The 15,893-nt window shown below is 37.1% G+C and overlaps 3 protein-coding genes across 3 annotated transcripts; 2 read left to right on the top strand and 1 right to left on the bottom strand.

Annotated features, from left to right (window-relative positions):
* Window positions 1–2,264: 2,264 nt before the first annotated feature.
* Window positions 2,265–8,983, bottom strand: LOC148912523 (uncharacterized). Its single transcript, XM_089027196.1, has 3 exons — window positions 8,548–8,983; window positions 6,157–7,524; window positions 2,265–2,590 (listed from the first exon to the last, which is right to left on the bottom strand). Exons 1-3 carry the CDS (start codon window positions 8,981–8,983, stop codon window positions 2,265–2,267), a joined length of 2,130 nt encoding a protein of 709 aa, XP_088883322.1.
* Window positions 8,984–9,153: 170 nt separating this feature from the next.
* LOC148912524 (uncharacterized) lies at window positions 9,154–11,611 on the top strand. Its single transcript, XM_089027819.1, has 5 exons — window positions 9,154–9,836; window positions 10,198–10,271; window positions 10,375–10,466; window positions 10,801–10,910; window positions 10,999–11,611. The coding sequence occupies exons 1-5, from the start codon at window positions 9,456–9,458 to the stop codon at window positions 11,377–11,379; spliced, it is 1,038 nt and encodes a 345-aa protein (XP_088883945.1). The 5' UTR covers window positions 9,154–9,455; the 3' UTR covers window positions 11,380–11,611.
* Window positions 11,612–14,450: 2,839 nt separating this feature from the next.
* LOC148912525 (uncharacterized) lies at window positions 14,451–15,602 on the top strand. The gene is made up of 3 exons (XM_089027840.1): window positions 14,451–14,739; window positions 14,823–15,039; window positions 15,128–15,602. Exons 1-2 carry the CDS (start codon window positions 14,495–14,497, stop codon window positions 14,986–14,988), a joined length of 411 nt encoding a protein of 136 aa, XP_088883966.1. The 5' UTR covers window positions 14,451–14,494; the 3' UTR covers window positions 14,989–15,039; window positions 15,128–15,602.
* Window positions 15,603–15,893: the final 291 nt, after the last annotated feature.

Here is a 15,893-nt window from a genome sequence, read left to right on the forward strand (position 1 = left end):
AAGCTAGAAGTCAAAAACTCTTAGCGAATCTCAATCAAAAGCTAGTACAGAGCTCGATTTAAAATTTCTCACAACACGCCAAAAATACAATAAAGACTTTTAAATACATGTTCTATTGACCCATAGGTGATGACAGAAATGTCACTGTACACCTTTTGCTGTTCCTTAACCGCAAAGGAATATTCATTGAAGCGAAGAAGCATTGTCATTAGAGCGAACAGGCATACAATAAGGCGAACGGAGTCTTAATAGTGCGATTGAACGTTCATTAAGAAATTTAGCATTGAATTTGACAATCATGAATATGTTAGCGTGGGTTCATCAACGTTTTTGAACTTTCATTAGCGTTTTGGTGCAGACAATAAACCACAACACATATTCAATACAGTGTTTTGGACATTTATTTACGCAATACAAATAAGTATATTGTGCTTTTACGATTGTGGATTTTCAAAGACAAAAAAGTGAATTTAAATTGATGAATGTGCTCTCTATTTAAACATCTTGGACGATATGTTTACATGTGGTCGTACCATTGTATGCATTTCTGTGGATCTTCATAGGCACTCAAAAGACGCTAGTCTGACTCATTTGGAATTTGGTTTATTTGTTGAACCATTGCAATATCCAAAAAAGAGGGATTAAAAAACTCAAAACTGACTGATATTTATACCTAAGGGCGCTTTGTTTGTACGAAATAGAGTGCATTTAGTAAAAGCGTGAAACTTTACTAATACTAAATTGTACTATTTTGTACAAATTAGTAATTAGTAAATTTAGTGTGCACGTGCAATCAATGAACCGCGATTGTGCGAATAATCAAGTCGAGCGCAGTCGAGCGCGTTTTAGAAACGCTTGTGTACAAAAAGCAACGAAACCACTAGGTATGATTACTTTTGTGATACTGAATGCCGTGTACATTTATTGACGTTTACAGCCAGCCAGAGTATTTGTAAGGTGAGCGAGCTGTAATAGAGTAAGTAGCACTTATTCTTCTAGTGTGCCAAACCATTTCACTTGCGGTTATTTTAGCTTTAGGTGTGTCTTTTGTCTTGATTTTGCAGCAGCGCGAGAGAATAAAGGCTTTAAAACCATTTCACTTGCGTTTTGTGGTTATTTTAGCTTTAGGTGTGTCTTGTGTCTTGATTTTGCAGCAGCGCGAGAGAATAAAGGCTTTAAAACCATTTCACTTGCGTTTTGTGGTTATTTTAGCTTTAGATGTGTCTCTTGTCTTGATTTTGCAGGAATTGATAAAAACTTTCAAACCATTTCACTTGTGTATTGTGTTATTTTTTATTCGACGCACGTGCGCATTTGCTCTTCACGCTTCAACTAATTTTTAACAAAATAGTACTAAATTGTACTATTTAGCAATTAGAGTTTCACGCTTTTATTAAAAGCACTCTAATATTCACGGCTTGTAAAAAAAATGAAAAGACAGTTAAAATCCTAAAATTCCTAGTGGAAAATATACTTATATTGTATTGCGTAAATAAATGTCCAAAACACTGTATTAAATGTGTGTTGTGGTTTATTGTCTGCACCAAAACGCTAATGAAAGTTTGAAAACGTTGATGAACTTACGCAAACATATTCATGATTGTCAAATTCAATGCTAAATTTCTTAATGAAAGTTCCATCCCACCTCCGTTCGCCTTATTGTATGCCTGTTCGCTCTAATGACAATGCTTCTTCGCTCCAATGAATATTCCTTTGCGGTTAAGGAACAGCAAAAGGTGTAGTATTTTGATATTTGCCAGATAAACACACCCACGTTTAATTTAAAAAAAATTATTTTACTTTTATTAGACATTTCCGATTTAGCGGCATAGGGAAAGTATATTCCGCATTCTATAATCCGACCGGAAAAGCATAAATTAAAAAGAGCTATCATTATTTTATTCCAGATTTAACCAATAGAATTTTCAAAACTCCTTATCTTACTGTTTTCTCAGCTAGTACAATGTATTATTAGGTAAATAACAACTGCGAAAGAAAGTTTGTAACTATTGTTACTGACGTTACTCATTCACGAAGAACTAATGTTCCAAACGTCATATATTTATGAACTTTCTTATACACCAGTTGTATTCAACGCACCAAAACAGTCACAACTGACTAGTAAGCGCTAGTAGTATCAACATATCTTGAGATTTGTTTACAGTATTAAGCTAGGAATTTTTCTGCTCTCACTAATGTAAACATGTGTTACGCCAGTTTGTTTTACTTTCCCGAAAAGTATATCAAAAAGAACATATATAACATTACAGTGTTTTTAGAATTCTTTTCCTTCGATTAGCAAGAGCACCACAAGTTGCTATTACAAAGGGTTGAAATGGCCTCATGTGTCGAAAAATATCCGAGGTCGCTGAGTAAATGTTCAGGAATCCAATGGCTTGCTCTACGCGGATACGAAGCGACCTTAGCGCTCTGTTGGCATTCTGTTGTCGTCTAATGTAAGCAATACGCCTTGGAGTGATAAGAGGTGGTGCGTTAGCGTATCCCCCATCAGCTAGCAGACTTGCTCGTCGTGGTAGATTCCTTCTTCTTCCATGGCCTATAGCAGGAAGTCGTCTGTATGACTCCGCGGCTGATTGCCAAAAAGTCTGTCTAGGAGATTAGCTCCCTTTGGTACCGTAGAGACAAGCGCAACGAGTGTGATGAGCAGGTTCCCTATTAAGAGGCAATGTCTGTAAAAATCAAACATAATCGAAAATCCGTGGCCAAGTTGAAAAAATCGATTTTGTTCATATTTGGTTCAAAGACGTAGAATACCATCCCAATAAACGTGCTGGTGTTCATTTTGAATAATTTCACTTTTATTTTGAGAAAATCGTGAAAATCGATTTTGGCCGTCGGTGCCCTCATTTCAGACTAAATCCGAGGTGAAAATGGTAGGTCTGAAAAAGGCGCTCGCGTATAAAAATGAAGCAAACTAGAGAAGATCTGTTTTTGAAATAAAGTAAAGGAAAGATTAATGATTATTTTAAGCTAAAAAATGAATGGGGAAACGCGTTCTAATAAGCGAACAGGAACGTTTTGTAAACTACATTTTTCGGGTTCTCAAATATTCAAATTTCACCCTTAGTTTGCAAAGCGCATTTTCATGTGCACCGGGTGTTTGGATTTATCTGAAATTCCAGCCATAATACCTTCGAATGTCAAGCAAAATCATATGTAAAATTCAGCTTGGGTTATTCAATGAGCGCTTTATACGAAACTCTCGAATTCAGAGAAATTTGCGTTGTTTGAGATCGGCATCCGACGAAACCTTTTCGAGGCAGACATAAATATATCCTTAATATATTTTCTTGGTGTTCAGTTCTGACATTTGTTTTGATATTATTATTTGTCGATTGAATATTGAGCAATAAATTTTTTTTTTTTTGCTCTTTTTCGACATTACTTTAAAATGCTGTTACTTAAAAATTACAATTTGAAACAAGCATGTAAACACACGCGTCGGCACGATCTATATGACACTTATAAACAAGCCCATATAACTTCAGAGTTCTAAAAAGAGTTACATTTATGTCCAGATTTAGGACATTTAGACTAAAAAACACCGGGAGATCCTACCTAAAAGATAAATTGCTTGATTATTGTTCATACCTAGTACTGAATTTCGGCTTCTATAGTTTTTGCTCGTCGTATAATACTTAGACAGTAATGCTTAATTTACCTTTAATCCAACTGGCATTTCAGCAGAGGCCGGGTGACTTCATTTTACGTACAGTTCCTTGCTGAGGATTAGAAAATTGTCTAATTTTGCAACGTATTTTCTTTAGATTCATAAATTTCATTTCGAGGAAGCCCAAGATCAATTTTAACAGCTCTTCATTTTACTTATGGACCTCAGCTCCAGACTTCATCGTAGAAATACTAGCTGGTTCAGTTGCACTCGACGAAATAATGGATTTGGTCATCATATGTCCGCTTGGCAAATGTTGGGCAAATATGGTGCTCTATATTTGCCCATACATTTGCCTATGCAGGCAAAGGTCGGGGTAAATTTCTAATAAATTTGCCATTGCTTTGCCATACATCTGAACACATGGGTAAATATGTTATATATTTGCCCTTAGTTTAGACGCATTTACCCAGTGGGGATATATGATAACCGTTTTTGCCCTATATTTGCCCTATTGTCAAATGAAGGGCACATATGAAATCAACTTTGCACTAGGCTTTGCCCCATATTTACCTGGGGAGCAAATACAATACCCCAAACTGAGTATATCCGATGTGAGGTTTCCGTTTCAATTTATTGCAATCAAAACTTTTCAAAACAAATCAATAATTTTTCAACTGAATTATGATGGATGTTGGCTTGTTTTTACGACTTACGAGGGGGGAGTGCATGCAGGTCCATCTCAGTCATATGTGTCAATTTTTTCTCCTAACGCATGACATCAATGTTGCGACCACATTAATTCAATCATTGTTTTGCTTTGATGTCATGAAAGTGAGGTTATATGCGTTGATACACACAGGAAAAAACGCGGACGATGTATTTTTAATATGCGTAAGTCGTACATGCGTTTTTTCCAGTGACAATAAGAAAACTCATTAACCCATTAACCTCAGCTGCATTTCAAACCGCTAACATCTGTAATATTATTTGAAGCATCAATTTTGTTTAGTCTAAACATATGAATTCATCTTTTTTATTGGCAATATATGCAATTTCATTCATAATTATTTTAATTCATCTAATTTTAAACTCATCAAAGAATTCATTCAATTTTCATTTTGACTATCTAGTTACTGATGCACAGTTCAAACAGTTTATTTTTGATAGCTTTGAATATTTTTCCTGGATGATACTTTACTGTCATCTCCATCATCCGTACAATTTACGTAGTAAAGGACAAACAATTAATACTCTTTCTTTGTCAATAACATCGTAAGCAGCAACAAACTGGCTGTGTATCCTTTGTATGAGAATGAATGTAGAGGGCCCTTCCATTTCAAACAAGTTTCTGCACCAAATTTCATGTGGTCTGCCAATCCTGTGTCTTTCTGGATGTCGCTGATACCATCGAACCTTTGCCATACACAATGATTCCTGCTTGCCATCAATTATAATGGTTTGTTTAAGAAAGAAATCGACAACACCGGGGCGCAAGTCAAATGAATCGGTCTCAATACTGCCACTATATTGGCCACACCAACTTGCAAGAATGAAGGAAGAACGTTCCAGTCTAGAGTCAGAGGACCCTAGCTTTGTCCCCGAATATCCAATGGTACTAATTCTCTCAAACGTATCGGTAACACATTCAATGACCGAGTGTTGAGGTAAAATTGTTTCATAAGCTTTAAAGAGATATTCTGTATAGTCATCATCAAGAACATCAATGGATCGAGGTGAAAAACATGAGTATGCATTCATATTGCTCCACTCTAAGCAACGTAGTACTTGACCAACTGAAAGATTAAGTGTTGATGGTATTGATGGGATGCTTTCGCCAAGTGTTCCTACTTGTTGTGCCTCCTGAAGAAGTTGAAATACTGGTTGGAAAGTTTCTCGAAATCTCTCTGGTAAAGGGATATCTCTTAGTTCATGCTTTTGGAGAAATTTTCTCATGATTTGTATTTCAACAGATCTATTGTTAGTTCGAAACGCTCCTAAAATCCCATTGAAACGTTCGAAGCTGAAAAGCCAAAATGAATATACAGGCCCGTAATCTAAAATACATTGTTTGAGGTGCAGGTGTAGATGCATGTTTGGCGTAACACGTTCCTTTCCATATCGTTTTTCAAACGATTTACAAAATTCCACTAGGTAATCATGTCCTTCTTGTAGCTCTTCAGTTGTAATAAGTGGAGAGCAAAGGTGAAAGCAGGACAATACGAATAACCTCCACAGCTCCAAATCATCTGTTGGAACGATATTCCAAATGCAGAATACAGAATACAAGAGAGTCCATGTTTTCCACTGATCAGCAGTAAATCCTCCAAACGATGTTGATATCTTTTTCGGGAGACGCCCAATAAATGATGGTGCTTTGACGTCATCTACCTTTTCCTGGATTTTATTCAAATTTTCTTTAGAAATAATTGGCGTTTCAGCATTTAGCCATACATTTTTCATTAAATGTTTTGCTGTCCCTAAAAACAAATTGTGCATAGGATCAACAACATGGTAACGAGTACAATCGAAGTAAGGCAACTGTAAGAGTTCAGAATATCTTGTTCCAGTGGAAGTTTCAATTTGGTTTCGTTCATCAGCGGTTGTTGCATTGAGTATTTTCTGAGCCTCTCTTCGGTGCTCTTCATTTGTCCTTGGTGTATCGTCATCTTCGAAACCTGAAAAATCCATGCTACTAAAATCTCCGGGAAAAAATCTTGTGCACTTTGAGCACCCTCGGTGAGCAGTACATCCTAAGAAACCGCAAACTTTTCTTAGTGCAGGAATGTCACAAGCAATACAAAGGAGGGCAGCTCGAAAACATCTTGCTGTTCTACTCCCATGAGGCCGAACTTGGATGCCTTCGTGCCACAATAAGTTCAATTCGGCTACAAGTGGTTGTAAGTACGTATTGATATTCAATTTGGACTCGTGTGGACCAGGTATTACCCCAACTATTATTACGTTTTCCTCTTTGTACCTTTCTTTTCTCGGAAGATTTAGGAGGACCATATATATGACTCCAACGCTATAGACACTGTGCTTAAAAGGCTGAAACCAGTCAACATTCAGCATAAAAGCATAATTATTAGGCTGGGCAAGGAAAGGAGTGCCGTTAAAATATTGCCAATCTTTCCACACTTGGCCATCGTAAATATCAACTAAAATATCGTCCGGTACATTCCGATTTCTCCAAATCTCACATTTTTGTACAAAGTCTGGTCGCTTAATAAAGTGAGTTAGAGTGTCTCTGATGCTTTTATAACAATAAACTTTATGTGGGTACAATTTCGTCTGTCCATTTTTCAAACGAATTTCCTTAAGCAATTCCGCTCCACAAGGTGTGCGGCGAAACAATTGACGGTGATTCGGAAAAGCAATGTGAGAACATGGTTTAGCAATGACACGCCCGAATCTTGTTGTTATGCAGTCTTGAAAACGGTATAGGGTGTCGCATTTCGGACAAACAACATACTTTGAATGCTTATCTTTAAAAGAAAGATAATTTTTCAAGAGTTTGAAGGAGCTCGGGAAAACCAATACTGCGGTTGGGAAAATGATTGGCGAAAGCTCACACAAAACCTGAAAAATCGCTTTAAAAAAGGCGAGGAGAATATCAATGCCTCGGTCTGGTACAGAAAAGTATGCAGACCAAAAGCACACAAACAAGGCAATCCAGTTAATAAGGGTCACTCGGGAACTTGCTTCGACGGCAACGCTTATTTCTGCACTAGATTGTTCAAAATCTCTTTCTACGTCTTCGATATCAATATCCCAAGTTTCAACCAATCTCCTTCTTTCATTTCCTCTTATCTCTTCATGGTCAGATTCACTGTCCAACTTGTCATCCAAAAACACTTGATCTTCTTCCTCAAAGTTATTTATTCCGTCTCCTTTAAACATAAGCAAATACGATGTATTTTATTCATTCGGCATTGTATAACTGCAACATAGTATAAGATAAAGTCTGAAACCATTATAATACTAGAAAAAAAAAATGTCAGTAAAAAAAACCTCATGGGCTAAGGGACCGGTCATTATTTAAGTTGGGGGGGGGGGGGGGGGGGGGCTGAAATTTTTGCTAGTGAAAGTCTTGAAATTTAAAAATGACTTTTAGGGAAAATTTTTAAATTTTTTACTACAATCCATGGGGGGTTTTCGATAAACTTGGATGCCTTCAAAGGGGGGGCCTTGAAATTTTTTTGCGTCACTGACAATTTCTCCTCCACCCCCCCCCCCCCCCTACCTCCAACTTAAATAATGACCGGTCCCTAAATGTATAATTTTGACCCAAATTTTGCTCTGAAAATAAATGATTTCCATTGAAAATAAAATATAAATTTCTAAGTCAGCAAAACAACAATTTATAATTCGTGAAAGAAAAATGATAAATCGAAAATAAAAAACCCAAGAGACATATTAAATAAATTACTTATAATTGTATTTCTCTAACTTGACAAACATGTTTTGCCGGATACCATGCTATCTCAGGATGACCACAGTCATGAATTGATTTGGAGACGAAAATGTACAGCAATATCCATTTGAACATAGTAAATTCTTTTTGGCGTTTTAAATGAGTTATCTCTAGCTATGATTTTATAAACTCTTTGAATGAACCTTTCTGAATGAACACTGAGGTTTTAATGGCAACCATAAGCCGATTACTTAATAATGCACCCTTCTTAAAAGTAACGGTGAAAACGAGGCTAAGATAGAAATAGAAAAGAATCATTTGTACCTCTAACTTAATCTCGCTTCAATAACACTAATGCTTGGTAGTAAATCCAATAGGGGAGCTAGATCATGTGCAAATCAGCCGCTTGTTAAAGATTCAGTCTTTTATCTATGCAGTTTGACTTTATCATTTAAAGATTATATAATCTAATCATCAAATAAACGTATAACATCAATACCTTTTTGTGAAGTAGCTGGTAAGAATTCGTCACTTGATGGTTGGTTTGTATTTGGCACATCAGAGGAGTCTTGATCAGTTTGGTCCAAAACGTTTATCTCGCTGTAGTCATTAGAAGAAGTGTCGTTCTGGCCGTCAATCTCGTGAGTGAAAATACTATCATTTGAGTCTTCGTCGTCATTCCGCTGTAATTGCCATTGATTTGTTAAAGGATCATAAAATTCTTCTTTGTGACGGCAAAATACTCTGTAATGTAAATCTTCGTTACAATGAAAGCAATGATAACGCTTTGACATCGCAGAAGACATTTTGTTTTCCAGAACTATATAATTAAAAAGACGTTGTGTATCATTGGGATAATTACTCAAAATCCAAGCATTTTGAATGGCTAACAGCCATATTCCAGCGTAATAAAGTTCCACGTCCATCAACCACATGCCATTGGACAAAAGCACGCCGGATCTTTATTACCGCGCCCTTTTCCTTAGAGCTGTCACTGTTGGCGGCAGATAATGGTACGATGGTTTTAGAGCTAGAAGCTAATCAAGTTTATTGCAATGATATTTCGTGAATCTAGGCTTTAGAAAAAATTTCATAACTTTATAAAATGGAGCAAATAGCTTTAAGATAATAGATATATTACTTAACATGAATCCTGGATACAACTTCAGCATTTTTATAAGACAGTTATTCCTTTTTTTATTATTAGACTTCATTATATGAACGTATATGTCATCACAAGTCACGTGATACGCCGTGATAGATAGGGGGTAGATTTGTTCGGTGGATGTGCTTATTCGTTCATTCGCCTTTTGGTCACAAACAGGTAACAAACTCTGTCGGTCATCTAGTTTCTCGCACATTCTATATCTTTGCTTATAAATTGCGTTCATTCGTCGCGATCAAAAAATGGGAAGAACATCTACACCTTTACCAGGACGCCCAATGCCAATCCATTCTGTTACTGCAACTACCAGTACAAGCAGTACGAGTAGACATACTGAAAATGGCGCCAATTCTCAAAGGCTTAATATACTTATTCCCTCTGTCCCTGGTGGTAACGAGGATGTGCTAAGAGAACACAGAAATCGCCTATTGCAAGCAACAAGCGAGAATGAGAACGTTGACCCCGACAGCGAAAAAGAAGAAATTTCTTCAAATTTCGAAACGATTGTAAAACAGTTTAAAGAACTGCAAGAACAAAACCGCCAAATACTAGCCGCCTTAAAAGAAAGCCAGCAGAACAAGGACAACAGCAAGACCAAGATTACTGTCTCAAAGGCTGTTGCAGTAAGTAAAGTGGCAATATTTAAAAAAGCAAGCTATTTTTATTGATAATTTTACTGGGAATTCTTGGCGCGAAGAGTAGTTGGTATAATTATGCAGCGGTATAATTTATGCAATGCTAAAATTGGCGGGAAACCCGCCATGGCAGTGGTTAATGCTACCAAACTTTACTATTGATTTCCAATAACAAGACACTGAATGATACTGATAATTTCCTTTTTTGTAAAGGAATTGATTTGATTTCGATTTTTTCCCCAATATTATACAATCACAGCCATAAAAATAATGAAAACATTATTACTATGTCTAAGAATGACTTAAGGTACATCTTATGATTTTAATGAATTATATTATGTTATTACAGTCTGAAGTACGCTTGGTAGCAAAGAAATTACGGGACAGGGAAGAAAACCCTCTTATATGGGATTTTACTAAAGCGTAAGTATAAAAATTTAATAAAAATGATCTTGTCTGAATCATCCATAGTTTCTTTCCATATTAAGTTTCCACTTACCACTCAAATATGGCATTTCCTAATTAGTTTCAGAGATGACGTCAACGAACAGATTAATAACGCAATAAGGGATAGAGTTCTGAATGTTCATAAGGATGTCTCTGCCGTCGAGTTAGAAGGTATTTATGTATTTTATATTACGAAGTGCGAAAGGCCTTATGCACCTATCAAAGTTAACCCGGGGGGGAGGGGTGAGGACAAAGGGTGGTGGTGGTCGGGGGGGGGGGGGGGAGGGGGTAACGAAATCCTTTTAGAAATATTCAAATGCCGAAGGGAGGGGAAGCAGTTTGAAATAAAATAACACGGAAAAGAAAAAAAAAAAAAACAAAACAAAACAAAACAAAACAAAGCAAAAACAAATGGATGCTAAAGGAGTAATTGTCGGCCAAATGCCAAAATTTCTAACAAATTTTGTCTCAAGTTTTAATATATGGGTACTTGATATAATTTCAGCTGCCCTTAAAAGTCACTTTCTGACGAGAAGAAAGAGAAACAAAAGAGAGCGTTCAGGGGCCCTTGGAAGGCATCAAAAGATGCAGCGGAAAACACAAAGAAAACAAAATGTAAGTAAACTGAATTTGCAACGATTATGACTTTGTTTAATAAGAAACTTTGACTGACGGTGTTTTTTTTTTTTCTTTTTTCTTTTAGCTCCTAAAATCCAGATCCAAGGCAGCGGACTTGTCAACCTCGCTATCACCAGGGGACAAAGAGAAAGTCAAGGCAATTATGAAACTGGAGTATATGTCATCAGAGGAGTCGATGTCAGAGGCGGATGACCAGGCTGATGACGATACAGCGGACAGTGGCTCTGATAACGAAGGGGGCCCTACTAAGCAGAGTAAAGTTTTAATAAAACACCCTCTGCCATGGAGAAGCCCCCTAGCTAATCAGTTCATGGAAAGCATGGACCGAAAGGCAAAAAGGAGGCTGTCAGAGCGCAGTCTCACCATGCTTTTGAAGCGGAAAATCGGGGAGCCGTCAAGACGCCCAAGGCCATCTGGAGGTCCCGAATGGGCATTGAGAGCCTAAAGGTTTTTATCAAATCAAGGGCACTGGGACACCGAACGTGGTTGGGGTTTCTACGAGTTTTATGAATTAAATCTTGTGTCACTGTTCCTCCGTTCCTTTGGCCTGATTTCTAGGGTTTTCGTTCTTCTTTCGATTACTTGAACGTTATACTCGTTTACTTGAAGAAATCCAAAGGTCAAACGGTATAGCAGCGGCTATCTAAGCCTATTGACCTTTGGATTTCTTAAAGTAAACAAGTATAATGTTCAAATAATCGAAAGAAGAAGGAAAACCCTAGAAATCAGGCCAAAGGAACGGAGGAACAGTGACACAAGATTTAATTCATAAAACTCGTAGAAACCCAACCACGTTCGGTGTCCTTAATTAAGTTTTTGCAGTTATAAATGAAGTGTACTACTACAGAATATCTAAAAAGAATCGTACATAAGCCACAGATCGATTGACAACTAAATATATTATGATCTCCTTTCACAAATTCTGTCACAAGATGAAACAAACACCTATAATTAATTTACAGAACTAGCATTTTCAATTAGTTGTAGTTAACAAATTGTTCATAGTTAATCAGTCGTCAAGAAAAGGAAATTCACAATAAAAATGTTTCAGTATGATTTATGTCTTTTTTCCTGCTTCTTAGTATAGGTTAGCTATGTTTAAAGTATGAGGTGGTTGTCACGACATATATCGTTTCTATTTTTTTTGGCCTGCCATAAGTGACAATAGCTGAAGACTGATAATATAGTTAAATTTAGCAAATATGATGAGCATAATTCAACTGAGCAAATATGGCTAAGACGCGCTGGTACATCTAAGGCATTAAGGGGGCATTAATCACATATACGGTCAGAGCATATCGCATGGTATATGTAAGGCATAAATCACATATACGGCCTGGAAAAATACAGGGTATATGTAAGGCATTAATCACATATACGACCTGGGCAAAGACAGGGTATACGTAAGGCATTAATCACATATACGGCCTGGGCAAACACAGGTTATATGTAAGGCATAAATCACATATACGACCTTGGAAAATACAGGGTATATGTAAGGCATAAATCACATATACGGCCTGGGCAAACACAGGGTATATGTAAGGCATAAATCACATATACGGCCTGGGCAAAGACAGGGTATATGTAAGGCATAAATCACATATACGGCCTGGGAAAATACAGGGTATATGTAAGGCATTAATCACATATACGGCCTGGGCAAAGACAGGGTAAATGTAAGGCATTAATCACATATACGGCCTGGGAAAATACAGGGTATATGTAAGGCATGAATCACATATACGGCCTGGGGAAACACAGGGTATACGTAAGACATAAAACACATATACGGGCTGGGCAAATACGTGCACATATCAAATGAGCATTCACATTTACTACCGGGTAAATGTATGGATGATATGATATCTGCTATATATTTGCCGTTTGGGATTTTACTGGGCCATACGGACTTTGCCATCTGTGCCCATGGGATAAATGTGTAGGTACATATCATATACAGTCATTGGGCAAATATTGTCTACTATTAGTCAAATATGATATTTGCCCATATATTTGTCTATATGTTTGCCTACATGACAAATCCATTTTTTCGTCGAGTGTTGTGAAATGTAGTAATGGCGTAAATGGAGTATCTATTCTCTTGAAAATTCCTGCTGTCATAATCGGTTTTATAAATGAAAATCCAAATAATAAGAAAGCAGTAAAAAGAAAATGGATGTTCTTACTAGTCAAGCGGGTGTTGGTAATCAATGCAAGGGCCGTAGCGAGCCTTTAGTCTCTTTAGTCAAACTTTTGGTTCGCCACTACTCCCCCCTCCCCCCATCCCCCTCGCTACGGCCCTTGCTATGATTACCAACATAGCATTACTGTCTAAGTATACGACGAGCAAAAACTAAAGAAGCCGAAATTCAGTACTAGGTATGAACAATGATCAAACAATTTATCTTTTAGGTAGGATCTCCCGGTGTTTTTTAGTCTAAACTGTAACTCTTTTTAGAACTCTGAAGTTATATGGGCTTGTTTATAAGTGTCATATAGATCGTGCCGACGCGTGTGTTTACATGCTTGTTTCAAATTGTAATTTTTAAGTAACAGCATTTTAAAGTAATGTCGAAAAAGAGCAAAAAAAAAAAAAATTATTGCTCAATATTCAATCGACAAATAATAATATCAAAACAAATGTCAGAACTGAACACCAAGAAAATATATTAAGGATATATTTATGTCTGCCTCGAAAAGGTTTCGTCGGATGCCGATCTCAAACAACGCAAATTTCTCTGAATTCGAGAGTTTCGTATAAAGCGCTCATTAAATAACCCAAGCTGAATTTTACATATGATTTTGCTGAACATTCGAAGGTATTATGGCTGGAATTTCAGATAAATCCGAACACCCGGTGCACATGAAAATGCGCTTTGCAAACTAAGGGTGAAATTTGAATATTTGAGAACCCGAAAAATGTAGTTTACAAAACGTTCCTGTTCGCTTATTAGAACGCGTTTCCCCATTCATTTTTTAGCTTAAAATAATCATTAATCTTTCCTTTACTTTATTTCAAAAACAGATCTTCTCTAGTTTGCTTCATTTTTATACGCGAGCGCCTTTTTTAGACCTACCATTTTCACCTCGGATTTAGGCTGAAATGAGGGCACCGACGGCCAAAATCGATTTTCACGATTTTCTCAAACTAAAAGTGAAATTATTCAAAATGAACATCAGTACGTTTATTGGAATGGTATTCCACATCTTTGGACCATAAATGAATAAAATCGATTTTTTCAACTTGGCCGCTGGATGTTTGATTCTTACAGACATAGCCTCTTAAATGCATAGGAAATAAAGGGACCAAACGTTGTGCTGCAAAGATAGACAGCAGGGTTACTACAATAAACATTGGGAAAGGTGGGACATCCATTGTTGACTGACGCGAACAGATAGTGTATTAAACATATATGCAACTTTTTCGTTCGCAATCACGAAACCAAACAAAAATATTTAAAAAAAACAACATTACGACCAGTGCACGTGTGCACGTGCCTACGTATGCAAATTCTTAGGGCTCTTTTCACTTTTCTTAATCCTGCGAGAAAGGCGTGATGGACAACAACAAGCAAAGAAAACCAAGGAAAAACTACACTCAAGTCGAAGATAATCTTCTTCTTCAAGCTGTGCAAACATGTGGAAGAGAGTGGAAAAGTGTTTTGAGTTTTATGAGAAGGCATGTTGAGGTTTTGGGAGAAGCAGGTGATCAGTATTTGGCTGAAGGAAATTCCAACAAAGTGTTGCAGGAGCGATTAAGGAAGACAGCTAATAAACTGCTTAACAACGCTCTTCCTTCAAGGTAAGAATGCTGTTGACCAAAGAAGAAAAGACTCTCAATAACGGTATTATATGGAGTGTGATGATTCTTTTATTTCCTGGTAGGAATGCCAGTGAAGCAAGCACGTCAAATAAAATAATTGAAGAAGAATACTCGTCCGCATCCAGTGAGGAAGAAACTTGTAATAAAGATACTGAAGAAGTCGAAGATATTTGCAGAGCTATCAATGACCGCGAAACGAAGTATGCAGAAAAGAACGAACCCTGCTGACATCCTTACACGAATCAAGAAAACAAGAGAAAGCGAGAGGATGGAAGACAGGTAATTTATAAGCAGACATAATTACTTTGAACGTTTCTCATACCTATTTGATAATAAAACCTCGTTTATTTTGCTATTATCCTTTGAGGAAAAGACCTCTCAAGGAAAGCTGAAAGTCAAGTAAAAAGCTGAAGTCATCTAGGAACTCCCAGGTCACCAGAGAGAAAAAACTGGACAGCTTACTCGAAGCAATCCCCGCCGTTCTTGATGCGGCCCAAAGTGGTGCAGGAGAGCACCAGAAAGCATTAAGAAGCTGGAGGGCAGTTCATGGTCGTGACGTGACAAATTCTTCGTCAGATGAAGACTAGCAATTTATAGGCTTTATGAGTTCTGTTCACGTTATTAATAAATAGACATTAAGCATCACGTTTTTTCTTACCGCAGAGCCTGGCCGGCATAAGCACGTTTTTGTTCTTTCCCTGTAATTTAACTAGTACCTTTTACAAACCTTCTCAGCAAAGACAAAGGTTATTTCATTATTTATCTATTGCTTCTTGAAAAGCTTTTCAACTTCTTTTTACTTTTTTTTCCGTTTGCGTAGCACCAATGTTTGTCTTACTGAATCTCACAAATATCTTGTTTTGTTCTGAATTTCAACGCATTGGTTATGTGCACAGCCTTTTCCAATGTAGAAGAACTAATAGAGAACTTGAATAAAATCCTGTTTTTCCCCACAGAGGAGGGGGGTACAGAGTTGGGAAGCAAGTGTTTACATGCAGTGAACAATCTCAGTAGGCACCAACTATATGTTAGCAATACGTACGTGTCCATGCAGAAGGAAAACTTCTCGAAAATAATAACCGTCGTGGTATTCTACATTATATGCTAGCATTCTTAGTCCTTTTATAAATTTA

This window comes from Actinia tenebrosa, unplaced genomic scaffold, assembly GCF_029948245.1.
Source record: "Actinia tenebrosa isolate PJP-AT-01 unplaced genomic scaffold, QUT_ActTen_1.0 PGA_scaffold11__36_contigs__length_13525064, whole genome shotgun sequence".
NCBI classification, from domain to species: Eukaryota; Metazoa; Cnidaria; class Anthozoa; order Actiniaria; family Actiniidae; genus Actinia; species Actinia tenebrosa.

Coding starts and splice junctions, on each gene's coding strand:
- LOC148912524 (XM_089027819.1), top strand. CDS start 9,456: ATGGGAAGAACATCTACACCTTTACCAGGACGCCCAATGCCAATCCAT. Junction 9,837..10,197: donor CTGTCTCAAAGGCTGTTGCA/GTAAGTAAAGTG, acceptor ATGTTATTACAG/TCTGAAGTACGCTTGGTAGC. Junction 10,272..10,374: donor ATATGGGATTTTACTAAAGC/GTAAGTATAAAA, acceptor TTTCCTAATTAG/TTTCAGAGATGACGTCAACG.
- LOC148912523 (XM_089027196.1), bottom strand. CDS start 8,983: ATGTGGTTGATGGACGTGGAACTTTATTACGCTGGAATATGGCTGTTA. Junction 7,525..8,547: donor ACCAGCTACTTCACAAAAAG/GTATTGATGTTA, acceptor TTATGTTTAAAG/GAGACGGAATAAATAACTTT. Junction 2,591..6,156: donor ACAGTTGCCTTACTTCGATT/GTACTCGTTACC, acceptor TTTGGCAATCAG/CCGCGGAGTCATACAGACGA.
- LOC148912525 (XM_089027840.1), top strand. CDS start 14,495: ATGGACAACAACAAGCAAAGAAAACCAAGGAAAAACTACACTCAAGTC. Junction 14,740..14,822: donor AACAACGCTCTTCCTTCAAG/GTAAGAATGCTG, acceptor ATTTCCTGGTAG/GAATGCCAGTGAAGCAAGCA.